The sequence below is a fragment of the Nomascus leucogenys genome, chromosome 5, assembly GCF_006542625.1.
Source record: "Nomascus leucogenys isolate Asia chromosome 5, Asia_NLE_v1, whole genome shotgun sequence".
NCBI classification, from domain to species: Eukaryota; Metazoa; Chordata; class Mammalia; order Primates; family Hylobatidae; genus Nomascus; species Nomascus leucogenys.
Genome location: NC_044385.1, coordinates 7,930,210 through 7,955,238, shown reverse-complemented (window position 1 = coordinate 7,955,238; position 25,029 = coordinate 7,930,210). Strand labels below are relative to the sequence as shown.

Below are 25,029 nucleotides of genomic sequence, written 5' to 3'. Positions count from 1 at the left end.
AAAAAAAAGGGGGGGGGGCGGGAATGGAAATAAGGAGCACATCATGAGAGCTGAGGGAGGAGTCAGGGAAAGCCCAGTTGGAAGGTGATAGCTGAAGGCTATGACAGAAGGAACCTTATAAATATCTGAGGAAAGAGCATGTGAGGGAAAAGAACCAGGCAACTGCAAGGATCCTGGGGTGATTGAAGGATCAGCGTGCTGCTGAGAGTGCCTGGAGAGAGTACTCATGGGGGAGAGCATTGGAGACGTGATTTGGATAAATAATGGGGTCTGGCGGGGAGGGAGATCATGCAGGGCCTTGCTGACTTTTTAAGAACTTTGGCTTTTACTCTAAGAAAGAGGAAATACTATTAGAGGGTTTAGGTAGAGGAATGATTGGTCTGATTTGTCTTCCAAGGGATGCTCTGCTGTGTGCAGAATATCGAGACCAAGGGAGGTAGGCAAGAAGAGCAGTGAGGAGACTATCACAGCAACAAATGTGAGATGCTGGTGGCCAGGACCAGAGTGGGAGCAGTGGAGATGTGTGAGATGTCAGATCCCTAATATGTTTCGAGGGAGGAGGCAACAGGTTTTGGTGATGTAGATTGTGGGCAAAAGATGGGACTCCAGGATTATTGGCCTAAGTTAATGAAAGGTTGTCATTGTATTTACTGAGATAAGGAAAACTGCAGAAAGAGCAGGTTTGGGAGCAGAAGATCAGCAATTCCAGGTCAGACTTTGTTTGCTTCAGAGAGAATGGAAAGACAGTGATTTGGAGACTACAGGTGTAGACTTTTTGCTGAGACAAAATGCGTGAACCTGGTGGTATACCTATAGTTGGTAGGGGAAATTGGGGTCAAGAAAGGGCATTCTTTAAGTTTTTTTTTTTTGTCTTTTATTATACTTTAAGTTCTGGGATACATGTGCAGAACGTGCAGGTTTGTTATATAGGTATACACGTGCCATGGTGGTTTGCTGCACCCATCAACCCGTCATCTACATTAGGTATTTCTTCTAATGCTATCCCTCCCCTAGCCCCCCAACCCCTAACAGGCCCCAGTGTGTGATGTTCCCCTCTCTGTGTCCATGTGTTCTCATTGTTCAACTCTCACTTAGGAGTGAGACATGCAGTGTTTGTCTTTCTGTTCCTGTGTTAGTTTGCTGAGAATGATGGTTTCCAGCTTCATCCATGTCCCTGCAAAGGACATGAACTCATCCTTTTTTATGGCTGCATAGTATTCCATGGTGTATATGTGCCACATTTTTTTTATCCAGTCTATCATTGATGGGCATTTGGGTTGGTTCCAAGTCTTTGCTATTGTGAACAGTGCTGCAGTAAACATACCTGTGCATCTGTCTTTATAGTAGAATGACTTATAATCTTTTGGGTATATATCCAGTAATGGGATTGCTGGGTCAAATGGTATTTCTGGTTCTGGGTCCTTGAGAAATTGCCACACTGTCTTCCACAATGGTTGAACTAATTTACACTCCCACCAACAGCGTAAAAGCATTCCTTTTCTCCACATCCTTTCCAACATCTGTTGTTTCCTGACTTTTTAATGCTCGCCATTCTAACTGGTGTGAGATAGTGTCTCACTGTGGTTTTGATTTGCATTTCTCTAATGACCAGTGATGTTGAGCTTTTTTTCCTATGCCTGTTGGCTGCACAAATGTCTTCTTTTGAGAGTGTCTGTTCATATCCTTTGCCCACTTTTTGATGGGAAAGGATATTCTTAAGTAGAAAGTATAGCCTGTTTGTTATCCATGCAAATGACCTCTGAGGAAGGGAAGAATCCAGCGTATAAGAGGGATCAAGCCAAACATGGTGGCTCACACCTGTAATCTCAGCACTTAGGGAGGCTAAGGCCAAAGGATTGCTTGAGAAGTCTGAGACTAGCCTGGGCAATCCCTAACATTTCTGCAAGGGAAGTATAGTATGAATGCTGGGCAGCAGTGAAGGGCCCACCTGAGATTACTGGCCGTGATTTTAAGGGTGGTTTATATTTTTCTCTGCGATGTTCAGCTGTGCAGGACACAGGCATTAGAATAGGTGAAGAGGTGGTTTTAACAAGGGTTGAGGTCTTGTCATTTGCATATGATATTTTATTATAGAGGAATTAAAGGGTGTATATGACCCGGGAAGGCATGAATAATGGTGCGTGGTTAAGAATGTGTATTAGGATGTAAAGGAAGAGTGGGAGGGACAATATAATTTGAGGAGAAGCTTCATGTGTCCTGGTGAAACTGATGAGAACACTTTGACCCTACCTTGGGGGTTAAGTAGAGGATAACAATGCACTTGAGATGAGTCAATCAACTGAAATAATCATATGAACGCTTAGTTGCACCAAAGCAAAAGGAAAATGCACAATTCATATTGTTAGTGGAAGATGCAGTTATCTATTGGGGTGTGTGTCAGTGTTTTCCTTCCTTTTCCAAATGAGACCCGATTTGCCACCATGACCCTCATGGCGCAGACTACACAGGATGCTCAATTTTCCACAATCATGTAAGTTTGTAAAATATCCTCAAGATTATATCCTGCTTGAATCTACTATGTTGCATGTAGAGTATTTCTAGATGGGTAAGAATTAGATCAAGTGGAAAGGATGAAGAGAGATGTTCTATATTGAGCATATTTTGTGTTTTTAAAGGCTCTGCCGGGAAAGGGGGCAGAATGCTCAATGTTGCCTCATTTTCTCATCAAACTTGACACTAGTTCACCGGGGAAATTGCATTTCCAAGTTGTTTTAAATCAGGAAGTTGTTTTAAAATCAGGCTGTGTGTTTGTGTTTGCATTGTTTCCACTTAATCATTGATGCTGTTAAATGTTTCTTCCATACGGAGGAACATAAACAATAGTGGCTTTCTTGATTTCCTAACATTCATGTAAAGATAAGTTGGAAATATTATATTTAATAAACATAAAATACTGTAATTAAATGTAAACAGAAAATTCAATTACCATTTTGGTGGATTGTTGGATAATAACATTGAGTATTTGTCACAGTAGCCATTTGGAAGAGAATACAGATTGAGTTATTGATGGGATCCAAGTTGACATTAATTATTTCATTAGAAAACAAATATATTTTTTTTAATTCTTAGAATTTTTTATTTCAAAATCTGGTATGATCAATCTGTTTTAGACCAACAGGTCTAAACTCTCCCAGACTCTAGGACTGCCATGTTTGAATACAGTTATATTGAACCTTTCTGCCTTTTCTTTTTTTTTTTTAAATAAATGGAGGGAGAAGGATGTGTTGTATCAAGATTATGCCTTACCCAACTTTAAGTACCTGCATCTTCTTCTTTTTTTTTTGAGACAGAGTTGCACTCTGTCGCCCAGGCTGGAGTGCAGTGGCACAACCGTGGCTTGCTGCAACCTCTGCCTCCCAGGTTCAAGTGATTCGCTTGCCTCAGCCTCCCAAGTAACTGGGATTACAGGCACCCGCCACCATGCCCGGCTAATTTTTTTGTATTTTTAGTAGAGATGAGGTTTCACCATGTTGGCCAGCCTGGTTTTGAACTCCAGACCTCAAGTGATCCGCCCCCCCTTGGCCTCCCAAAGTGCTAGGATTACAGGTGTGAGCCACCGCGCCTGGCCCGTACCTGCATCTTCTAACATTACCTTATTTACCAGAGTGAAGGCTTTTGAAATATTTAGATGCCTGGTAAATAATAAACTTAAAAATACTGAGTTCATTAAAGATGGAACTCAAATGTTTATTTAAATTCTAATAGGCTTTACTGTTTTTTGAAATATTTGAAATGTTTAGAATAGTTACCAAAATGCATACTTTACACTTTTGAGGTGAATTATTTCTAATTCAAATGTACTTATCAGTGGTCCAATGAACCCTAATTCCTATTACACTGTGCATATATTAATGCTTCTTGCTAAGTGCCCACTTTTAAAAGTTTATTTCATAACTATATAAACAGACATTTGGGGCTCCTGGCCTCACTGCTGCAGAGTGTCTTGAATGAGCATTTGTAGGGTCAGTTGTCATTATCTTGGCCACAATATTTGGAGTGCTGTATTCCCATCATCGGCTGCACGTAGCACAAGGTCTGGGTGTCACAAAGACATGATGTCACTCTTCTAGCATCTGTGATACTCTTGAGTAGTAATTTCAGAATACTCAGTGAAAGGCTTAAAGTGCTGAAATACGATGAAGTCTGGGGAGTTAACTTTTAGCCTCGACTTTAACTCATTTATTCTGTGCCAAAGAGGAATTTGGGGGAGAGGTTGAGTTTTCCTTTGTGGTAGCCTGGCAGGTGAGGACAAATCCACTTCTCTCCTCTTTCCTCAGCTAGAAGAGACGAGGAATGGAAGGAGATTTGATATTCCTTAGGAATTTTATTAATAGGAAATTGCTTCTTCTTTAACAATGAGGATCATAACTTCAGCTAAGATTAAATTTTAAGTGCTTTATTAAACTGTTTTAGCCACTAGCAATGATTTCCCCTACACGGATACATTTAGGCTGACTTTGCACATCTTGAGAATAAGAAACAAATGAAAATACCAAAGTATCTTTATATGTATAAATTGTGAAATTTGAAGTCTGCAGTACTTTTTGTTGGTTCAGTTTTCATGGGATTACTTATGTATAGGAGCAGCCAAGGAAAAGACCATAGCAGATTTTTGTGATGACGGAATGAGATTCCTGGCCTGTCAAGCCAGTACGTGTGGGACTATGGAGAAAGTTCCTAAATTTTAGTCCAGTTATTTGAATGGAATCTTGAAGAGACATTTACTATTCATAGAGCAACCTGAGCTTGAACTGTAATTTTGTTCTAGTTGGGCAGTGGGGGAAGAGAAGAGACTTGGAACTAGTGTTATATGATGGACACGTCAGTGCTGAAAATTCATGGTGCTTGAGGTAGGTTAAACCTTCCTCCAACCAATGGTTTCCATGCAAGCTTTTTAACACAGTGATGCCTATTCTGTATTTTTACTATTTGCACATATTACGAGTGATTGAAGGATGTTAGGAAGCTCTGACAATGAAAATGGTTTTCTTTAATGAAAAAAAATTCCAATACCATGAGAAGAGGACAGATACATCTTGCTCAATTAAATCAAAATGTGTGGGACACCTCATTTTTGCAGTTGAAGAAATGCTGAAAGTCACTGGATACTTAAAGCAATGAAGGAGGAAGAGGTTGGGGTTGGGAAAGGCAAAATTGATAATCTCCTTTGTCAAGACATCACTGTAAGAAGCAGGTGGTACTTACTGAACTCTGGAGAGAATGGCAAATGTGAGGACAGCACAGTAAACAGAAGGAAAATTCCCTTAGCAGTCCACTTTCCGGGCACCAGTCACCTCTGGAACTTTAATTAGAACTCAAATATGTGAGTGGAGGAATTAGAACAGAGGCCTTTCTATCTTATATTTGAAAAGTATTTATTTTACTTAGAAGCAACTTTTTATTCATTGAAAGCACACCAGATAAATCCTAGCATTTGAAACTGCTCCCCATATTTAACTAATTCCTCATTCCTCTAGACAAGGAAACAGTAAAGTAATTCTTACACATCAACATATACCTCAGAAGAGACAAAAGAAGCCTTCATTAACTGAACAAATAACAAAATATGACTCAACATACACAAAAACCATGTATCATATTTTCGCATATATTAACTATGTGTTGATGTAAATAAGAACAAAATTATTCCGAAGGGAGAGTGATAAATATGTGGGTGTTAGATTTTTCATGTTTTTAAACATATTGGAAATGTAATGAAACACAAGTTGATTAAGGTGATCTCTGTAGTACAATGAAAGGCATTACCCTAACATGTCTAATTTTGGTATGTGAGCTCTGATCTTCTCAGTCATATGTTACAAATTCACAACTGAGTTTTCTTTTTTTTATGAATTTTTAATTTTTAGTGACCAAACTTCTTAGTTCTTCCCCTATGTCTGCCAATATATAAATGTTTACATATACTAAAGAAGCTGAATATTTAAATGAAGTTTTAGGTGAACTATTTTAAAAAGGAAAATTTTTTCCCTTAAAATTGTGATTATAATCATTGTGTTTATAAATTCAAGCTTTTCTGTTTTAGGTTTCTTTCAGTGAGACATGTTTGTGTAGAATTACGCTGAAAAAAGTATGATTCTTATTGGTATGAAAGTTATTTTGGCATAAGACATTTGAGATTTCTGATAGATTCTGGACTATGGAGCAATATATATGCTTACATTCAAAATAAAGTTTATCACTGTTCCCCTTTTAGCACATGTGTTAGAAAACAGTGGCAAAATGTGATCCCAGAGTTAGGGTTCTATTTCCAGGGGAACTCACTAAGCCCTCTTTTACAAGAGCGTAAATGTTTACCTAAGCAAGAAGGTGAAGTCTGTTATGCCCAATAAAGGACATTTTGCAGTGCCGGTTTACGGAAAACATTCAACAGACAGTGGATGTTTTACATAAAGTACAGTGCGTTGTTTGAAACTCTTCGCTCATCTATACACTATGCTTAAAATAAACACTATCTGGGAATATACCAGTCTTTTTTTCTACCTCCCTTATTCCACACCCTAGATTTTGTCACCTGCCAAAGTCAAATAAATCTTATCTAAACAGTTGAGATAAGCGCCGAGTCGTACCCAGTATGGTCAAATCAACAAACCTCTCCAAAAACAGAAATGAAATACAATATCGCTAGATTAAACAGTCTACAATAGTTATCATGTTTGCATTTAAAGATTTTATTCCAAAAGGATCACAGTCTTGGTATCCATTTTTTTTCCTCCTGCCTAGACAAGACGGCGACATACTGACTCAAACAAAATGCATTTGTTCTCTAACAATTTAACTTGTACAGCTCTTATAAACAAGGCCCATAGGTGTATGAAGCCTACCGACTTAATCAGTAACTTATGTCGTTAACCTTGTATAAGCAAGTATGCTTGAGATGTACCAGTGTTGGACTGTGTGTTGGATTTAGTTTTTTCTTGCGGGAAAGCCTTTCTTTATGTAGCCTGAGCGCAAAGTCTGCGGCATTCTGGGATTTTATTGTCTGTATCTTACAGTAAATCTCCATCAGGCTAAACTGTTCAAAAAGAGAAGATAGTATAAATTAAGGTGATTTCTAAATTATAGGCTATTATAAAAAATGCAGTTTTCTTCCTTTCTAGGACATACGGTATTTTAACTGTTTGATAACAAGGTGTAAACTCTACTAGGGCAGGAACTATGAGTATGCGTTTGTGTGCATACTCAAAGGCCCCAGGTTTCCAGGTGCCCAAGTATCATAGTGGCGAGATGTAGAAAGAATGCAAATAGTGTTTCCTTTCATCTTATTATCAAGTGTAAAATGTTCTGATGAATATGGTAGCAAGTGTCTTCCTTCCTGTGAAATGTTAGTTTTCATCATCTGTTGGATATGTTCACGTAACTAAGCCAAGCAAAATCCAACACAAATTTAAAAGTTGCTTGGCTACTTCTTTAGACAATTTTTGTTACGTAATATACATTTTGGAAGTTTTTAACGTAACTGTCCAGGTGTGCAGATTTTCAGTTGCAGATTATGCATCAGCATTATATTCCTTAGAAAGGAATGCTGGGTGTGACTCGACTCCATTCACATCCAGTTGCACAGTGACATGCACCTCCCGAAGGTTTCTATGCTTTATTGAGTTTCAAATAAAGATTGAGGGATGATAGTTCTAGGCATTTCTGCCAAGCTGTGTTTTTCTTTTTTCTTCTTCTTCCTTGTTACATCTTCCCAGCAGATTAATTAAAACAGTAATTGAAATAAATAAAAATTAAGGCAGCCCTGAAAATAAAAATGGGCCTTTTGGATCCACCACAGATTATAGATGTGGAGGAGGAAAAGGAGGCTTCTTCCCCTAGTAATGACTGTCTGTTGCTCTTTTCTTTGCAGTTCCTCTCCTCATTACTATTTAGAGGCTCATGCTTGTAGTACCATTTGCAGCAGGGATTTTTGCCTATGCCGGTGTTTATTTGGCTTTTGCTTTCTCAGGCATTTCTGCCTTTGTGGATTTCTGGAGTCAATAAGGCAAAGGTGTGAGTGGTGGCATCCTTTCTTAAGGTTACCTGTTACGACTTTTCTCTGGAGGTTCAGCAATGACTTTTGTTTTTCACATTGTACACTTCTTCAGTTGTCTGCTATATGCAGGACACTCTGGCATGTTACAATAATGTCTAAGACAAGATCCCTGCTATTAGGCTCTTAAAAATCTTCTTGGAGGTACCAAACACATACTTTTATACAATAGAGGGAATAGCTGGAGTGTATCAGATGGCTTTTATTAATGTTAAAGGGTGGAATCATGAGCCTTGGTAGTTATGGAGTGTTTTGGAAATTACTTAGACTGGAGCTTGAAATTGCTATTTTGTTAGAAACAGCAGTTTGTCCACATTTAGAACCATACTTTCCAGTTTCCCTTTCGTTCCAGGTGACTCTAGGAAATTGATCGGGTCAGTGCGATATAAGTAGAAGTCTCCTAAAAATTTATGATCCATTGGCATTGCGCATTTCTTCTTGTTGCTTTCCTCTTTCCTCCTTCATTTTGCCTGGAATGTGAAAGTGATGGCTGGTACAGCAGTGGCAATTGTTCCAAGTGAGGAAAAGGAAAAGGCATATGAAGACCACTTAAAAATTTTGGGCCCTAACGTATTTTAGCCCCTGAATCAATGGCAACCTACCTCAGCTTTGTTCAAGTCACTATCTACTCACATATTCTTTTACTTACTGCTGAAAACAACTTTTTAACTGATTCAAATGTATTTAACACTTTGGCCATATTGTCATGTGGGTAATTGTCAGGATTTCATTCGTGTTTCAAATAATTTTCATCGCTATATTCTAACTAGATGCCCATATCACTCCCTAATATGAGCCAATCTTTTAAGCTGGGGGGGAGGATTGAGTTAGAAACAAACAATCCGGAATGACTGACATTTTCCCCGTCATCTAGACCCTGTGGTTTTCATTTTACTTCCTAATAAACTCAAAGATATTGGAATTCAGTTTTTATTTCTCTTTAATTCCACTAGAATACAGATGATAGCTTCTATAAAAGCACTTTCCCTTCCCCAGCTGTACACTCTTGGAATTCTTTGTCCATCTACAAAGCAACTTTGTATTGTAGTCTACAAAACAACTTTATATTGTTTTGTCTTTTAACACCTAAAGACAAACACAAACTTAGCTGGGTAAGAAGAGGGAAATGTTTCTATTATTAGATGAAGGATTATAAAAGAAAGGCAGAAAAAATTTCTAAGTTGTAATCTGTCTTCTAGCTTCAGAGTCCCTGAAATTTTTAAGGACCTTTTCTGGGTCCTTAAAAACATAAAAACTAATAGGCAATGTGGTGAGCGAGTTCTGTGAACAGAAGGATCACCAGGGACACAGCTTCTGGCCAGGCTAGAGTGTGAACCAAGTGCTTTATATCTGGCAGGCATATGGTCAGAGGGAGTACGCGATTCTATGGTTTTTGTTAATCTTAACTCACTGGGATCTACTCTCAGGAACTGGTCATCCTTTTCTTTCCTGTTATTTGGATGTTGGCCTTCCTAAATTTGTCTAAATTTCTTGGCCTTTTCCTCTTCGTTTCCTTTTTGATCTACTTTTGGGAAATTCTCATATTTATTTCCCAAATCTTCTATTGGGTTTTTCTGTTACCCTGTTTTTTGTTTGAAGAAACATTTTGTTCAATTAGGAGGGTGTTGCAAGAATTGCAGGCAATAGTCGGGAATGTCTGAGAGAGAATGGGGTGGTAGGGGTGGGGGTGGTGAGGTGAAGTCATATTCTGGATGTGTTTGGAATGTGAAGCCAACACGATTCATGATGTGTTGGATGTGGAAGGTGAGGGGAAGAGAGGAATTAAGGACAGTTCCTCTGAACACAAAGCAGATGGAGGCTCCATCATGTAAGACAGAAGAACATGTATAGAGTGTGCTGTCTGTTAGACACCCAAGTGGTGATGCTGAGAAGGCTGTTGGTTCTATAAGTGAGGAGTTCAGGAAGGAGGTCGGAAGCTGGAGGTGAAAGTGCCGGAGTATTTCAAGCCCACCATGAGACTAGGTGAGACCACCAAGGCGGTGAGTGTAGATAGAGGTAAGAAAGGGTAGCAGTAGTGAGCCCTAGGACATTCCAAAAATGAGAGGTTAGGGAGAGAAAGAGCCAGCAGGGGAGATTGAGGAATGGGGAACATTAGAAGTAGGAGGAAGAGGAAGAGAGAGTGGTATCCTGGAAGCTAGGATAAATGTTTAGCATGTGTATCAGAAGGAAGGAATTTCTAACTGTGTCACATGCTGCCAAGGGTTGAGAAATGTGCATTTGGATTTCACAAGATCTAAAACACTGGTGACTCAGTAATCAGAGCAAAGACTCGATGAGTGGGATTAAGAAGTGATGGGCAGAGAAGAATGTGCGGACAACAAGTATTGATGACACTTTGTAGGAGTTGGAGGAGTTTTACGGCTTTATTTTTTTCCCTTTTTCCCCCCATCTGGTTTCTAACTTCCCTTGTAAAGGCTTCCCATGGATGATTTGATCCTTGGCTGGCTGTTCTTGCTTAAGTCTAAAAGGTGATGAGAAGCCCTGAGTCCTCATGTTGGACTCTCGGACTTTGAGTTCAGTGTAGCATTTTTGGTGTGTGTTTTTTGTCAGGTATTCACCCGTGTCTTTATCTTTTGGTCTTTTTTCTTGGGATGGAGAGATTTCCTGGAGACTTCCCATTTCTGGCTTGGGTAGTAAAGGCCTGTCTGGCAGTGTTCTGGACCCTAAGTTGGGGGAAGAGGGCTGAATGGAGGTATGGAGGCTTTTGTATTCAACATGCAGTATTCCACATGGTCCCTGTGTATTCAGCATAGCAACCTATCCTACAATTGTGTTTGCTGTGTCTTTGTCCAGAGACTTAGATTTAATTTCTCAACAAAATCAACCCAATGAAGTTGGGAAGGACTTTTTCAGAATGAGCATGTAACTGACCGACTGGCAGCATTCACCCAGTGCTCCTTGTTTCTGATATTCCTCGCTTTACCCTCAGTTGGACAAGTGCCTGTTGGCAGTTCCTTGGCCTTCAGGGTTGGTGCTCAGTTTTCTCAGTGGAAGTTATGGTTTTATCATTCTAAGGTCTACGAAACCGAGTACAGCTGGCTTCCACATTTTGTTGCTGTCATCTCGTCTTCTTTCTTCCAGTCCTTATGGGTTTACTTTTTTAAATATGTTTTTACTATAGCTTTAGTGAAACTTCAGGAGAGAACAAAATCAAATGCATGTACTTACTCTGCCATCTTAATCAGAGATGCTTCCCAGCAATATGTATTAATACATATCACAGTGCAAATCGAATGAAGCAATCTGAATGTTAGGTGATGCTGTTGTTGGTGGGACTGTAAACTAGTTCAACCATTGTGGAAGTCAGTGTGGCGATTCCTCAGGGATCTAGAACTAGAAATACCATTTGACTCAGCCATCCCATTACTGGGTATACACCCAAAGGATTATAAATCATGCTGCTATAAAGACACATGCACACGTATGTTTATTGCGGCACTATTCACAATAGCGAAGACTTGGAACCAAGCCAAATGTCCAACAACGATAGACTGGATTAAGAAAATGTGGCACATATACACCACGGAATACTATGCAGCCATAAAAAATGATGAGTCCATGTCCTTTGTAGGGACATGGATGAAGCTGGAAACCATCATTCTCAGTAAACTATCGCAAGGACAAAAAAACCAAACACCGCATGTTCTCACTCATAGGTGGGAACTGAACAATGAGAACTCATGGACACAGGAAGGGGAACATCACACTCCAGGGACTGTTGTGGGGTGGGGGGAGGGGGGAGGGACAGCATTAGGAGATACACCTAATGCTAAATGACGAGTTAATGGGTGCAGCAAACCAACATGGCACATGGAGACATATGTAACAAACCTGCACATTGTGCACATGTACCCTAAAACCTAAAGTATAATAATAAAAAAAAAAAGATTTAGACCATCTATTTAGTAGTCATTCACTTTCAAACTCTGTCACTTCGAGGATCTTTTACACCTGACAACGCCATTCTTTCTCCGTTTGCACAAGCTCTACCTTGTGCTTTTATTGTGGTGTAATTGTTGTGTAGTTATTTGTCGATGTGTCTTTCTACTTCACTATACTGTCAGCTCTTCTAGATGGGGGAGTGTGTATAACTCCAGATTCCCAAAATGTTTTGTAGGACATTTACAAAAGAGATAACAAATATTGTCAGATACATTTCAATACATACCCCCAAAATGTAAAAGTTTCTATTTCACTGAAATATACACTGAAACAAAAATTAACTGCTTATATGTCCTCTTCTTCCTGATTTTAAAGTCTAAATGACATGGTCCCTGCAGTTCCTCAGAGAGATCTCTTACAAAATGTAATTTCCTGGTAGCTAGAGTATGGTGACAAACCTGACTCTTTTAAATGAGAGGATGCTTCTGATCTCTGCTACATAAGATGAGTGTCTGCTCAAAAAAAGGTCTTTGCTTCTCAGCAGCTTGCAAAGCTAACTTCATCAAAGCTGTTCCTGTGGCTTCTGTATTTTAAATGGGGTAAAGATGCTTTCTTCAAGCCCTTATCTCTGCCAGTGAAAAGAGGGCATGAACCGTAAATATGGGCTGATTTGTACTCATTTTGTGTTTAAGCTTCTGCTGACTCTACTTCTCTTTCCATGTACTTTAACCCAAGTTAGTGTTCATGGCTTCCCTCTGGTTACTTGTTTAGTCTTCTGTGTTACTATCAGTACAACTGAAACTGTTGTTTTTCTTTTTGCTGAGAATGTTTTCAACCTGGTTCATCTGAAACCTCTCAATCTAAGATACTGATTTGGAGAGAGATTAAAAAAAACATTTTCCATTATAGGAATGTGAAATGGGCCATAATAATAATCACAACAACCAACATTTTCTGAGTGTTTGCTTTGTGCGTGGCACTGCATTTGACTTTTATTATTTAATCTCCTGCAAGAACCCTGTAGGGCAGGTACTCTTCTTATTAGGTCCATTTTGCAGATGAGGAACTTGAGACGTTCTGGATTATGCAGATAATAAGTTGTGTGGTCACCGTGCCCCACTGCCTTCCAGTGCCATCAGATGGCAATGTGACATGACATTATTATCTTTGCGTTCTGTATTTTTGAGCTATGATGTCAGCTAGAGTGAAGTTAGTTATTTATGAAAGGATAACAAAGAACGGTCAGTTTGTCCGGTAAAATTAAAGGCAGAGTTGATTTTCAGGAATTGCTAACCTCAGCCTGTTTTAGCCTTTCAACATTCGAGGAAGATGTTTTTCCAAGTCCTCTGTATACTGGGTTCTTCTAGACAGAGAAAGGATACAACAGTGAATGAAGCGTGACCATGTAATTGTGGAGGGAAGGGTCTGCCATACTGTCTCACACGTCTCTGTATATCTACACAACGTATCTCATATGACCTCTATTTATAGAAATGATGAGGTTTAGCTGATTTGATAGGTTATGCCTAAACCAGAAGCCAGCCTTCCTGACTAGTGCACTTTTTCTTTCCACTGAATCATGATGCTTCTCCATGTCTTTTGTCAACCTAGAGCCTAACAGGAGAATAAAAACCTTCCTATTAATGAAATTAACACAAGGTAGAGAGACCCACAGAGCAACCCAAGTTGGAAGCTGAAGTCCAAGGAACAGAGAGCCATGGGTTAGCAATGTGTTGTGATGGGCAGCCCCTCAGACAGTCCCTGGAGATCCCCACCTTCTGAGACTCATGGCCCTGTGATATTCCCTACCCCTTATATGTGGGCTACACTCATGACTCACACTGAATAGAATAGAACAGAACAGGGATGATGGGATGTCACTTCCAAAATAGGGGTTACAAAGAGAAGGAGGCTCTGTCTTGTATGGCCCTTTCTGTCTCACTCTAAGGGAAGCCAACTACCTTGAGAGTTGTCTATGAAGAAGCCCATCTGGCAGGAAACTGAGTCAGACTTCCAGCCAACCAGTAGTGAGATGCCGAGGCCCTCAGCCTGGGGAACTGAATCCTGCCAACAGCCTGTGAGTAAGGCTGGAAACAGATCTTCCTGCAGAGCCTTCAGATGAGACCGTAGCCCCCGCCAACACCGTGATTGCAGTCTTATGGGAGACCTTGAGGCAAAGGCCCCTAGCTGAGCTGCACCTGGATTTGTGACCCACAGAAAGTGAGATAATCCATGTGTGCTCTGTAAGCCCCTAAGCTTTGGTGTAACTTGCCATGCAGAAATGAATAACACACTTGGTAATAAACGCTGTGAGATTTTCTAGTTTGGGGCATCTTTACCAGCAGTTTAGCAGATCACACAGGAAAGATTAAAGTAGGTGACTGCAGTGGCTGGGATAAGTGTTCATGGCTTATGAAAGAAAGGGGCCATCAAGCGCAGCCCTGAGAGGCTGCTCCAGTCCTGTCTCATCCAACAGATCCCTGATTTTAAAAAATATCAATGTAAGGCAGATACTAACACTGTTCCATAGCTTAAAATGTTGCATTCAACAAGAGTAATCCTATCATATTGAATTACACAAACAGGTTGGGCACCGTGGCTCATGCCTGTAATCTCAGCACTTTGGAAGCCTGAGGTGGGAACATCACTTGAGGCCAGGAGTTCAAGGCCAGCCTGGGCAACATAGCAAGACCTTTGCCTCTACAAAAAAATTAAAAAATAGAAATATTATCTGGGCATGGTGGCATGTGCCTGTTGTCCCAGCCACATGGAGAGGCTGAGGTGAGAAGATTGCTTGAACCCGGGAGTCTGAGGCTGCAGCAAGCTATGATCTTACCACTGCACCCTAGCCTGGGTGACAGAGTGAGACCCTGTCACTCTGTCTCTCTCTAAAGAAAAGGGATTACACAAATAAAGTGAACTACTTAATCTGGCTACTCAAAATATGTGAAAGATCAACAAATTTGTCTAATAATGTTTTGTTGAAGTGCTTTGTTTTAATTGAGTTCCTTTTAAGGCACGCTTAAAATAAGTCCTTTCCCTTCTGTGCAGTTCTTTGAAAGTATAGAGACAGGATTCATTTTATCATGTAAACATTCATACAGATGGATTACTTTGCTCTCTAGCCTGTGGGTAATTCAACATTTGTAGTAAGTTAGAGTAAGAAGCATGTACCACATTTCTGGTGCTGACAAAGGCAGCCACGGAGGAGAACACGTTAATAGCAAAGACCAAGTGTCCAAGGATAGACACCTGCCTGTGCACAGTCAAGAGTGGGACTGTTTCCTATGTTGAGTCTATAATGCTTGGTGGTTTTGAATTGCTTTGTCTTTTATTTTTTAATGTAATGCAGTCATCGATCAAAATCTTAAAATCAAAAGAAAACAGATTTCTTTTTCTGTTTGGACATTTTGAGACATTTTAAATATCTTAGGTTAAATTGACTATTTGACTTCCAAAATAGGCCATTTCATTTTTCATTTTGTAACAGCATAGTTTAACAACAATGACATTGGATCTTAGCAAGTTCATACCGGTGGAGTTCATGACAAGAATAGCTATTGTGATCTTTTAACTATTTAACGCAAATGTTTAGTCCTGAGCCTGGTTTTAATCTAGCACCTAGTTTTAATCTAATTTATGAACCAATGTGTTTACAGGTAATATACACCTTAAAATTAATCACACCCATTATTCCAAGGCTTTCTGAATTATTTTTCTACTATATAATTACTTATTTTCTCCACGTGATAAGCATGTGCTATAAACGAAAGTTATCCCACTTGATAAAGTCTCAGAGAAGTTTAGTGTCTTGATCAAAGACACACAGCCATTTGGTATGAAAGCCTGAAAGATTACTATGTTCTTCTACTCTCTATCTAAACATTGGCATTTGATAAAATCGTAAACAAGAGTTGCTGTCTATTTTGGTCTGGAATGATGTCTGTTTGTTTGTTTTTTGAGACAGAGTCTGACTCTGTCACCCAGGCTGGAGTACAGAGGCTTGATCTCAGCTCACTGCACCCTCTACCTCCTGGGTTCAAGTCATTATCCTGCCTTAGCCTCCCGAGTAGCTGAGATTACAGGCACGCACCACCACGCCTGGCTAATTTTTGTATTTTTAGTAGAGACAGGGTTTCACCATGTTCGCCAGGCTGGTCTCGAATTCTGGGCCTCAAGTGCTCCACCTGCCTTGGCCTCCCAGAGTGCTGGGATTACAGGCATGAGCCACCACATCCAGCTGGAGTGATTAGTAACGTGGTTGTTTGTAGGTTGTTTAAAGGAAGTGGTAAATATCTCCATTGTTTTAATCCTGGAAATTTAGCATATTTGACAAATAAGTGAATAATCTTTTTAATGTGCAAAAAAGGTCTGTAGTTCCTCTCAACACCTTTCTCCTTGAACGCACTCACATAAAAACAGAACAGATGCTTCCTGGTTAAATTGATTTATATATATTTTTGAGAAAGTGATTAAAACTGCATTGTAGACCTGCAGGAGTGGGTGGGGGTGGGAATTGTAATGAGTCACAGACAAGGATGGGTGTTACTCAGCATCTTAAAGCAGCAAGGAGGAAATGAGTGTGAGATATCTGACCTCTAATCTAAAATATAATCACATGAACACCTTGCTGAATATTAGAGGATAAAGTAATCTGAACTAAACATTTGTCACTGAATATTCTTTTAAATTTTGGATTTATCCAAAATCTAGTCTTCTGCTTATTTACATGCTAATAAACAAGACAGAGTATAATGAACAAGCCCCAGTAGTTCTATACCAGGCTCTCTTGTTTCATTCTAATGGTTTATCATTCAGGTAAAGGTTCCATCCCTCAGCAGATGCAGCTGGAATGGTTTTTTTGTTTGTTTGTTTTTTCTTTTTCTTTTTTTTGGATACACGAGGAAGCTAAAACACAAATAGAAAAAAAGTCAACTTGTTTAACCTTGGGCTTGATAACAAGGCTCACTTGAGCAGGAAGGATGTTCTAATAGTTGAATTGATGTGAAAAGTTGGCATGGGGAGGTAACATTAACCAACTACGTGTCAGACCCTTTTACTTGTTATTGCCTCTGAGCCCCCACAAAAACCCCAAACCAAAACTTGGCTAATATTTTCCATCATTTCCTTGCCCCTGCCCCATAGGGAACTAAAACTTATAAAAAGTAACTTACTTGAAGTAGTGCAGCAGCAAATAAAAATTTAAATCTAAACTTAGTTTAGTTTGATTCCATGTTCTATGTTTGTTCCACATCAGGAAACTGCATCTTCTAAAAATAATGTTCCCTTTGGAGGAACTATCACCTTGATATAATTTCAATACTCAGGTTCTTTCCTCCGAAACAAGGCTGAAATTTTGGACTTGGAACCAAGAAATTTCTGAGGAGTTTTTTCTTTGAATCTTTTTGCCACCTAAATAAATAAATACATAAATAAGTAAATAGGTAAGTACATAAGTAAATAAGTAAAAAATAAAAAATGCATTCAGTCGTTCTTAGCATGATCTAGAACTCTGATCATGGTATTCTCTTCTCTGTGCATTACCAGTTGTCTGCAGACTTTCAAGGCTGGGCTATTCAGCACATTCCCACCCAAATAGCTCCAACTTCAAATCATTATTACTCAAGTAACTGTTAACGCTTCTAGTAAACTAGTGTAATCCCTGATGTATAGGAAACACCTTACATTTGTGGAATACAATTGGGAATGCTTATCTCCTTGATTTTAGAATTCCATCCATTGAAAATTTACCATCGGCCAAATCACGGATTTTAAGGAAGGGAGCAATGGAAGACGCTACTAAACATCTAGTAACGTAGACATTTTGATCTAAGTCCTGATTTCTGAAATGTTAGCATATGCTTTTTAAATTGAGGAAGTATGGCATTTCGATAATTTTAATCTTTCCCAAATTACTTCTTTTACCTTTATTTCCTGTCTAGAATTTCTATCACTGCATCCATTCATCTGTCAGTATTTAATCTTTCTTTCTTTTTGGCTACAGAAGCATGATTAGATTTTGCCCTGAAAACTGCTCATTCCCATTTGAATTGTGTTAATTTCTCTCAGGTCAACTAGGGAGAAATTATATGGAGAAACAATAACAGTGTTGCCTTCCAGTGAGATTTTCTGTGGATGAGTAAAAAATGAGATTTCATGAGTGAGGACCATTTGAGAACTTGTTTAGGAGCACATAACATGTATTAAGATATTCATTATTAAGAATATTCTTTTGATCTCATGTATATGACATTGCATGAGATGTCTTACTATTCTTTCGATCTCGTGTATATGACATTGCATGAGATAGAAAGATGAGAAACCTCAGGATATTCATAAGTTTTATGTGGGGAAAACTTGTGGGAATCATAGTATGGTTTAAAATGATGGATAAAGTCAAAGGACGATTGTGTACTTTATGAGCTTTGAATTGATCATGAATAATTTTATTGTGTTTCTTTGCCTTGTTCTGGGGATGAAATCTGACACCAAGTTGACCCCTTGCATTTCCTTTATAGTTTTCTTATCATGTAGAGAATTACTGGATTGTTAGCTAGCTGATGAATTCCAAAATCAGAAACCTTTGGATTCACTGTAAGATATTCTTGAAGAGCTAGACTCTGCACAAATCGAAAGAAGATAATTCCATACATAAATTTACTGTTTTTACTCGGGTTTTCTGCATTTTGTTACATATTATCACAGCAAAATTATTAGCTAATCTTTTTTAATTAATTTTTGAAATATGGTCAAAGGTATTTGGACTGTGCCTTTACTACTTTGAAACATTAAAGTTCATGATATTTTTGCCTTATATGGTCTAATGAATAAGATTTGTCTGAGACTCTTACTCTTAGATATGTATTTCAGACCTAATTTTTTTTGGAAATTGAGATAGTGGATTATTATTAGGGTGGAAGTATCATATTCTACTTGGTACAATATTTTTTGGTGAATCTGGGCTCTCTTCCCAGCTCCAAATACAAATGCGAAATTACCTTGTTTAGATTTCTCATCCATCCTGTGCTTCCCACTTGTCTTTTTAAATTCTTTCTTGGGGTTTTGCCAGAGTCAACTAGAAAATGTCTCATGTGAAATTTTGAGAGAAGAGACATTGTAAAATGCCTCTGTTATCAAAATAAGTATATCCAGTTTGTGATTATTCACTTGGTGATTTTTGTCCTGGAAATTTTTAACTCCCCAAGAGCTTCACTGGCTACTTGGCACAAATTCTATCAAGGCAAATTCACCTTGTTTCTACCAAATATCCATGTAGAAAACACAGAATGATTTATATTAACCTATGCCTAAACCAAGTAATAAAGCACACCTACTCCAAAATACAATGCAAATTTCCCCAGGCAACAAATGCATAAAGAAAATATTGCTGATTTTTCTGTTATCTATCCTGCTTCTTCCTTGTATAACCATGGGTAGTATATATTTTAAGCATGGATTTTTAAGGTAGGATCTGTGCTAATATCACTACCAATATAAAAGATTCATCCTTTGATTATAATATTTTGAGGAATTATAACAGGAAATGCACCCATAATTTTTATACTAAGTCCATCTGTTTAATGATTAGATTTCACCTTTGTCAAAGGTCCTAGATAAACTGGCAAATTTAAGCATTTATTGGTATAAAACTGGGATGTAGCACTCACTGGAGTGATTTGCTTACTTTGCTGGTATGAAGCAGATTTTTCAAATTCATTCAGTTGGGCCATGAAAAACAGACCTCACAGTTTCTCTCTGACCTTTGCCTGGGCCATTTTCATGGGATTTAGTATTTGTGGAGCAAGTGAAAGCTTTAACACTTGACACCTGGCCCAGCGAAATTCCTGGTGCAGACTTTGCAGTGGGGGCAAGGGGAAACGTTGAAGTTAAAGCCCCTGCTCCCTCTGGCTGCTGAGCCATGAGCCTGCTTGCCTGAGATGGTCAAACATCTTTTCACAGGTGGCTTGTGGCAATTTATATTCTTCTTTTTTTTCCACAGCTGTTGTGAACTTGGATAATTCTGTGGTTGACCTGGAGACCCTTCAAGCTCTCTATGAGAATGTGAGTAATAGAAGGAATTTTATGTGTGAGTATATAATCTGTACACAGTACATGTCTATGTGCACATATAGGCTCTTTGTTTTAAGGTCCTCTAAAGAAATCTGATCTGAGTGTAGTGAATTTGCGTAAGTAGGTGTTTGTTACAATACTTTCTAGGAACGTATCCAACAAATGTGTGGTCTCATGGTTTGAAAAATTGTGAATCAAATCATATTGCATATGAGGTCATTCATGATTTTTTTAAATTTAAATAATGGTACTGATGTGGGGGCTAACTTGAGCCAAGCATGGTTCTGTGCACTTCATACACACACACACACACACACACACACACACACACACACACTCACACACACTTAAAATTTTAAAATATTTAATTGAAAAAGATTGAATATATTCCAGGTGTATGTATTGAATATATTCATGCTGATTTGATATACACATTGATTACCACAATCAGATTAACACATCCGTCACTACCCATGCTTATATATAAGATCTCTAGAAGTTATTCATCTTGTAACTGAAAGTTTGTACCTTTTGACCAATATCTCCCTATTTTCCTACCTCCCACCCCTGGGCAACCACCGTTACGCTCTCTATTTCTGTGAGTTCAAGTTTTTTAGATTCCTTATTTGTCTTTCTGTGTCTAGCTTATTTCACTTAGCATAATGCCCTCCAGGTTCATCCATGATGTTGCAAATGGCAGGATTGCTTTCTTTTTTGTGGCTGAATAATATTCCATGGTGTATATGTACCACATTTTCTTTATCCATTCATCTGTTGATGGACACTTTGGTTGGTTTTATATCTTGTCTCTTATGAGTAGTGCTGCAGTGAACATGAAAGTACAGATATCTCTTCAACATACTTTTCATTTCCTTTGGATGTATACCCAGAAGTGGAATTGCTGGATCATGTGGTAGTTCTGTCTTTAATATTTTGAGCAACACCTACACTGCTTTCTATAATGGCTGTAACAATTTACATTCCCGTCAACAGTGTGCCAGGGTTCCCTTTTCTCCACATCTTCACCAACACCTGTTATCTCTCTCCTAATAGCCATGCCAACAGATGTGAAGTCATAGCTCACTGTGGTTTTGATTTGCATTTCTCTGATGAACTGTGATCAAATGCTATTATTATTACCCCTGTTTTACATGAGGAAAGTTAGAGAGGTTAGATGACTTACTCAGGGTCACATAGCTAGTGTTGTGATATAGCTGGGATTTAGTTCATTCTGCCTCCGTTTCTCTATACTGCTACAGTTTATTTCACTAAGTGGCAGGACATTTAGCTTTTCTTTTATGTAGTACTTTTTTTTTTTTTTTTTTTTTTTACAAAGGTGGTAGAAAAAGGGAGGGAGTAAGGTATTGAAGGAGAATAACCGTAGCACGATATAGTTAGTGCCATTGGGAAGTGCGATGTGAGATGTCTTTAGCTAGAATGTGACGTTAAATAATATTGATTCGAGTAGTAATAAAGCAGGTTGTTTTCGGTGCTTTTGATTATATTTAAGGTAAAGTCTCAGTGTGGTCCTGTTTTGGGTCTAATATCTTTGAGTGCTTTTTTTTTTTTTTTACTTTATTTCTGTTCTTGCCTTTGATCTGTCTGGTATTTAAGCCTCTGCTCTTTGGGGCATGGCCTTAGTTGGTCCTTAACTTTTCTGTCTCAAGTCAAATAATTCTTGGCCCTGGGGAGACCCATGTGGTGGGCAGGATGCATACTCTGTTCCTTGATCACTCCCTTGAGGACTACGTGTTCAACCTGCTCATCCACTCTTGAGTTTGATTTTTTTTTTTTTAACATATGTTATATGGTGGTCTCACCTGTGAGATAGAGACTGATGTAAGACAAAATATTTCTCATGGTTCATCGTACAGAATCTGTGGGCCAAGCGTAGAATTGGTACCCATTAAGCCTGGTGAGCATAAGCATTCAGTGAAACTGACTCATAAACAAAGATTGAGAGGGAAGGTTTGAGTGATTTATTATATAATTGTCACTATGCAAAGGGAAAACTGGAAAAAGTAAATCATGTATTTAGTATATTCATGTTCCAATGAAATTGGTATTTAAAATATAACCATTGGGAGGTACAGAGGGTTTTCATTTCTCTTGAGTCTTTCATACTAACCCTCTTCCAACCAGGAGGGCCATATGGAAGAAAGGAGGAAATACTAGAGGAAAGTAATTTCTTCAGCAGGTCATGATGATTTAAGATGTTGGTGTGTGTGTATCTATCTTGCACATGTATATTACATATATGCATTTGGTGTATACATGGTATGTATGTGTATCTATATGTGTGTATGTGTATCTAGGAATGAATGTCTTACTTAAACTTGATGTATTTATGTGTAGAAATATATCCAGAAAATACAGAACATTGAATGTTTATTTTATGCTGGTTTAGAATATTTTATTTGGGCTGGGTGTGGTGGCTCATGCCTGTAATCCTAGAACTTTGGGAGGCCAAGGTGGGAGGATCATGAGGTCAGGAGTTCGAGACCAGCCTGGCCAACATGGTGAAACCCCATCTTTACCAAAAATACAAACGTAAGCCAGGCATGGTGGCCCGGGCACGTGTAATCCCAGCTACTCGGGAGGCTAAGGCAGGAGAATTACTTGAATCTGGGAGTTGGAGGTTGCTGTGAGCCGAGATTGCATCACTGCACTCCAGCCTGGCAACAGAGTGAGACTCCATCTCAAAAAAAAAAAAAAAAAAAAAAAAAAAAAAAAGAATATTTTGTTTGGGAGTGTTTAGCCTTTCAAAGTAAAGTAATTTCACAAAATATAAATTTATGACTCAGGACAAACTAGATAGCTACCCAGAATCTTATCTTACTTCATGAAAGTAGAACAAGTAGTGTGTCTTCGTCTGTTTGGGCTGCTATAATGGAATACCACAGCCTAAGTGGCTTATGAAGTGTTATTTCTCGCAGTTTTGGAGACTGAGATTTCCAAGATAAAGGCACTGGCAGATTTAGGATCTGGTGAGGACCCTCTTCCAGGTTCACAGACTGCGGTGTTCTTGCTGTAACCTCACATGGTAGAAGGGACAAGGGAGCTGCTCAAGGTCTCTTTTACAAGGGCACTGATCTCATTCATGAGGGCTCTGCTCTCATGACCTAATTGCTTCCAAAAGGCCCTACCTTAATACCACCATCCTGGGGATAAGGTTTCAACCTATGGAATTGAGGGTGGGGCATAAACATTCAGTGTATAGTATACTAGCGGGCACTGGTTAAACTTAATTAAAATTTTTATTGCTGCTATTCTCAAACTTTAAGGTTCAGCCTTTCATTGTGTCAAGAAAACAGTTATTTTGTGAGAGGGTGATTCACAATCATTAGTTTAGGTAGCACCAGGTTAGCCCTCTGCCGTACAGGAACTTGAGGAATCCATTATGAACAATAACAGGTCATTGTGCATACTTTATATGCCAATAATACATATATGCAAATTCCTGATTAATATCTATTAAAAAATAAGTCTTGGGAAGGCAAAAATAGTTGTTTTATCCACAGCCATAGCTCCAGAACCTAGAGTTAAGTAGTATTTGGCACAATTCTTCCCTAAATGTCCTGTATATCAGGGGTCCTCAACCCCCAGGCCAAGGACCAGTACCATTCTGTGGCGTTAGGAACTGGGCCACACAGCAGAAGGTGAGCCACTGGTGAGCAAGCATTACTGCCTGAGCTCCACTTCCTGTTGGATCTGTGGTGGCATTAGCTTATCACAGGAGCTAGGAGTGCGCAAAGCCTGTTGTGAACTGCACATGCACGGGATCTAGGTTGCCTGTTCTTTGTGAGAACCTAATGCCTGATGATCTGAGGTGGAACAATTTCATCACCAAACCATCCCCCCAACCCCAGGTCTGTGGAAAAATTGTCTTCCACAAAACTGGTCCCTGGTGCCAAAAAGGTTGGGGACTGCTGCTGTCTATGTAGGACATTGTTGAAATCATATAGTACTCCTTTCTTCCTTTCCTGGGAATTTCCCACTTCTTGCTTTATATTATCTTTATGTATGCATATGTCTTATCTTCTCACTTAACTACAAATTCCTTATTAGTTGAATTTTTTTTTTTTTTTGAAGTGGAGTCTCACTCTGTCACCCAAGCTGGAGTGCAGTGGCGCAATCTCGGCCCACTGCAACCTCCGCCTCCCAGGTTCAAGTTCTCCTACCCCAGCTTCCAGGGTAGCTGGGATTACAGGCGCCCACCACCATACCTGGCTAATTTTTGTGTTTTTAGGAGAGACTGGGTTTTGCCATGTTGACTAGGCTGATCTCGAACTCCTGACCTCAGGTGATCCACCCGCCTCGACCTTACAAAGTGCTGGGATTACAGGCATGAGTCACCACACATGGCCTGAATTTTTATATTCTATATTGAACATAATGGTTTGTATGAAATATTCATAATAATTACTACTTCATTAAACAATGACCTGAGAATAGTAATGTTTTCCTTTTGGTATTATTTTATAATTGACAGAAATGAAAATGGTTAATGTCATTATTTACATTTCAAATGCTCTGCTTTTTTTAAACATCAGTATAAAAGGAAACCTAGCTTTCTTAAAAATAAGGTAATTTCAGAAATATTTCTGCAGAGACTCAGAAGTGATACCTTTACCATGGATAAAGCTAACCATTGCTATCCCAGCAATAATCTGATCACGTTATGTGTAATTTTTCAAACAATGGTTTAAATTCAAACAATGACATTCTATTTTAGGGCAAACTGAGTAGATTTGTTTCCTTCTTGTTGACGTAATTTCAGACATGATTGCCTCAAGAGCCCCTGGAATTGCTAAGGAAGCTCTTTCCATTTCCCATGTTACCTTAAATCTTTTGAGTGTCCGCTGGACTGAAAAGAAGCTTGAGCTTCCTTTTCTCAGTTTATACTAGATAATGCATACCCTGATGAACCCAAGATGGACCTAAGATTACAGAACTAGTAGTAGTTTATTTTTTGGTGCAAAAAG

The 25,029-nt window shown here is 38.9% G+C and overlaps 1 protein-coding gene across 1 annotated transcript in view; it reads left to right on the top strand.

Annotated features, from left to right (window-relative positions):
• The window catches only part of FMN2 (formin 2), a 395,593-nt gene that overhangs the window by 187,739 nt on the left and 182,825 nt on the right, over positions 1–25,029 (top strand). Inside the window, 1 exon segment of the mRNA XM_030812620.1 lies at positions 19,974–20,035. Within this exon segment, the coding sequence (XP_030668480.1) occupies positions 19,974–20,035 (62 nt within the window).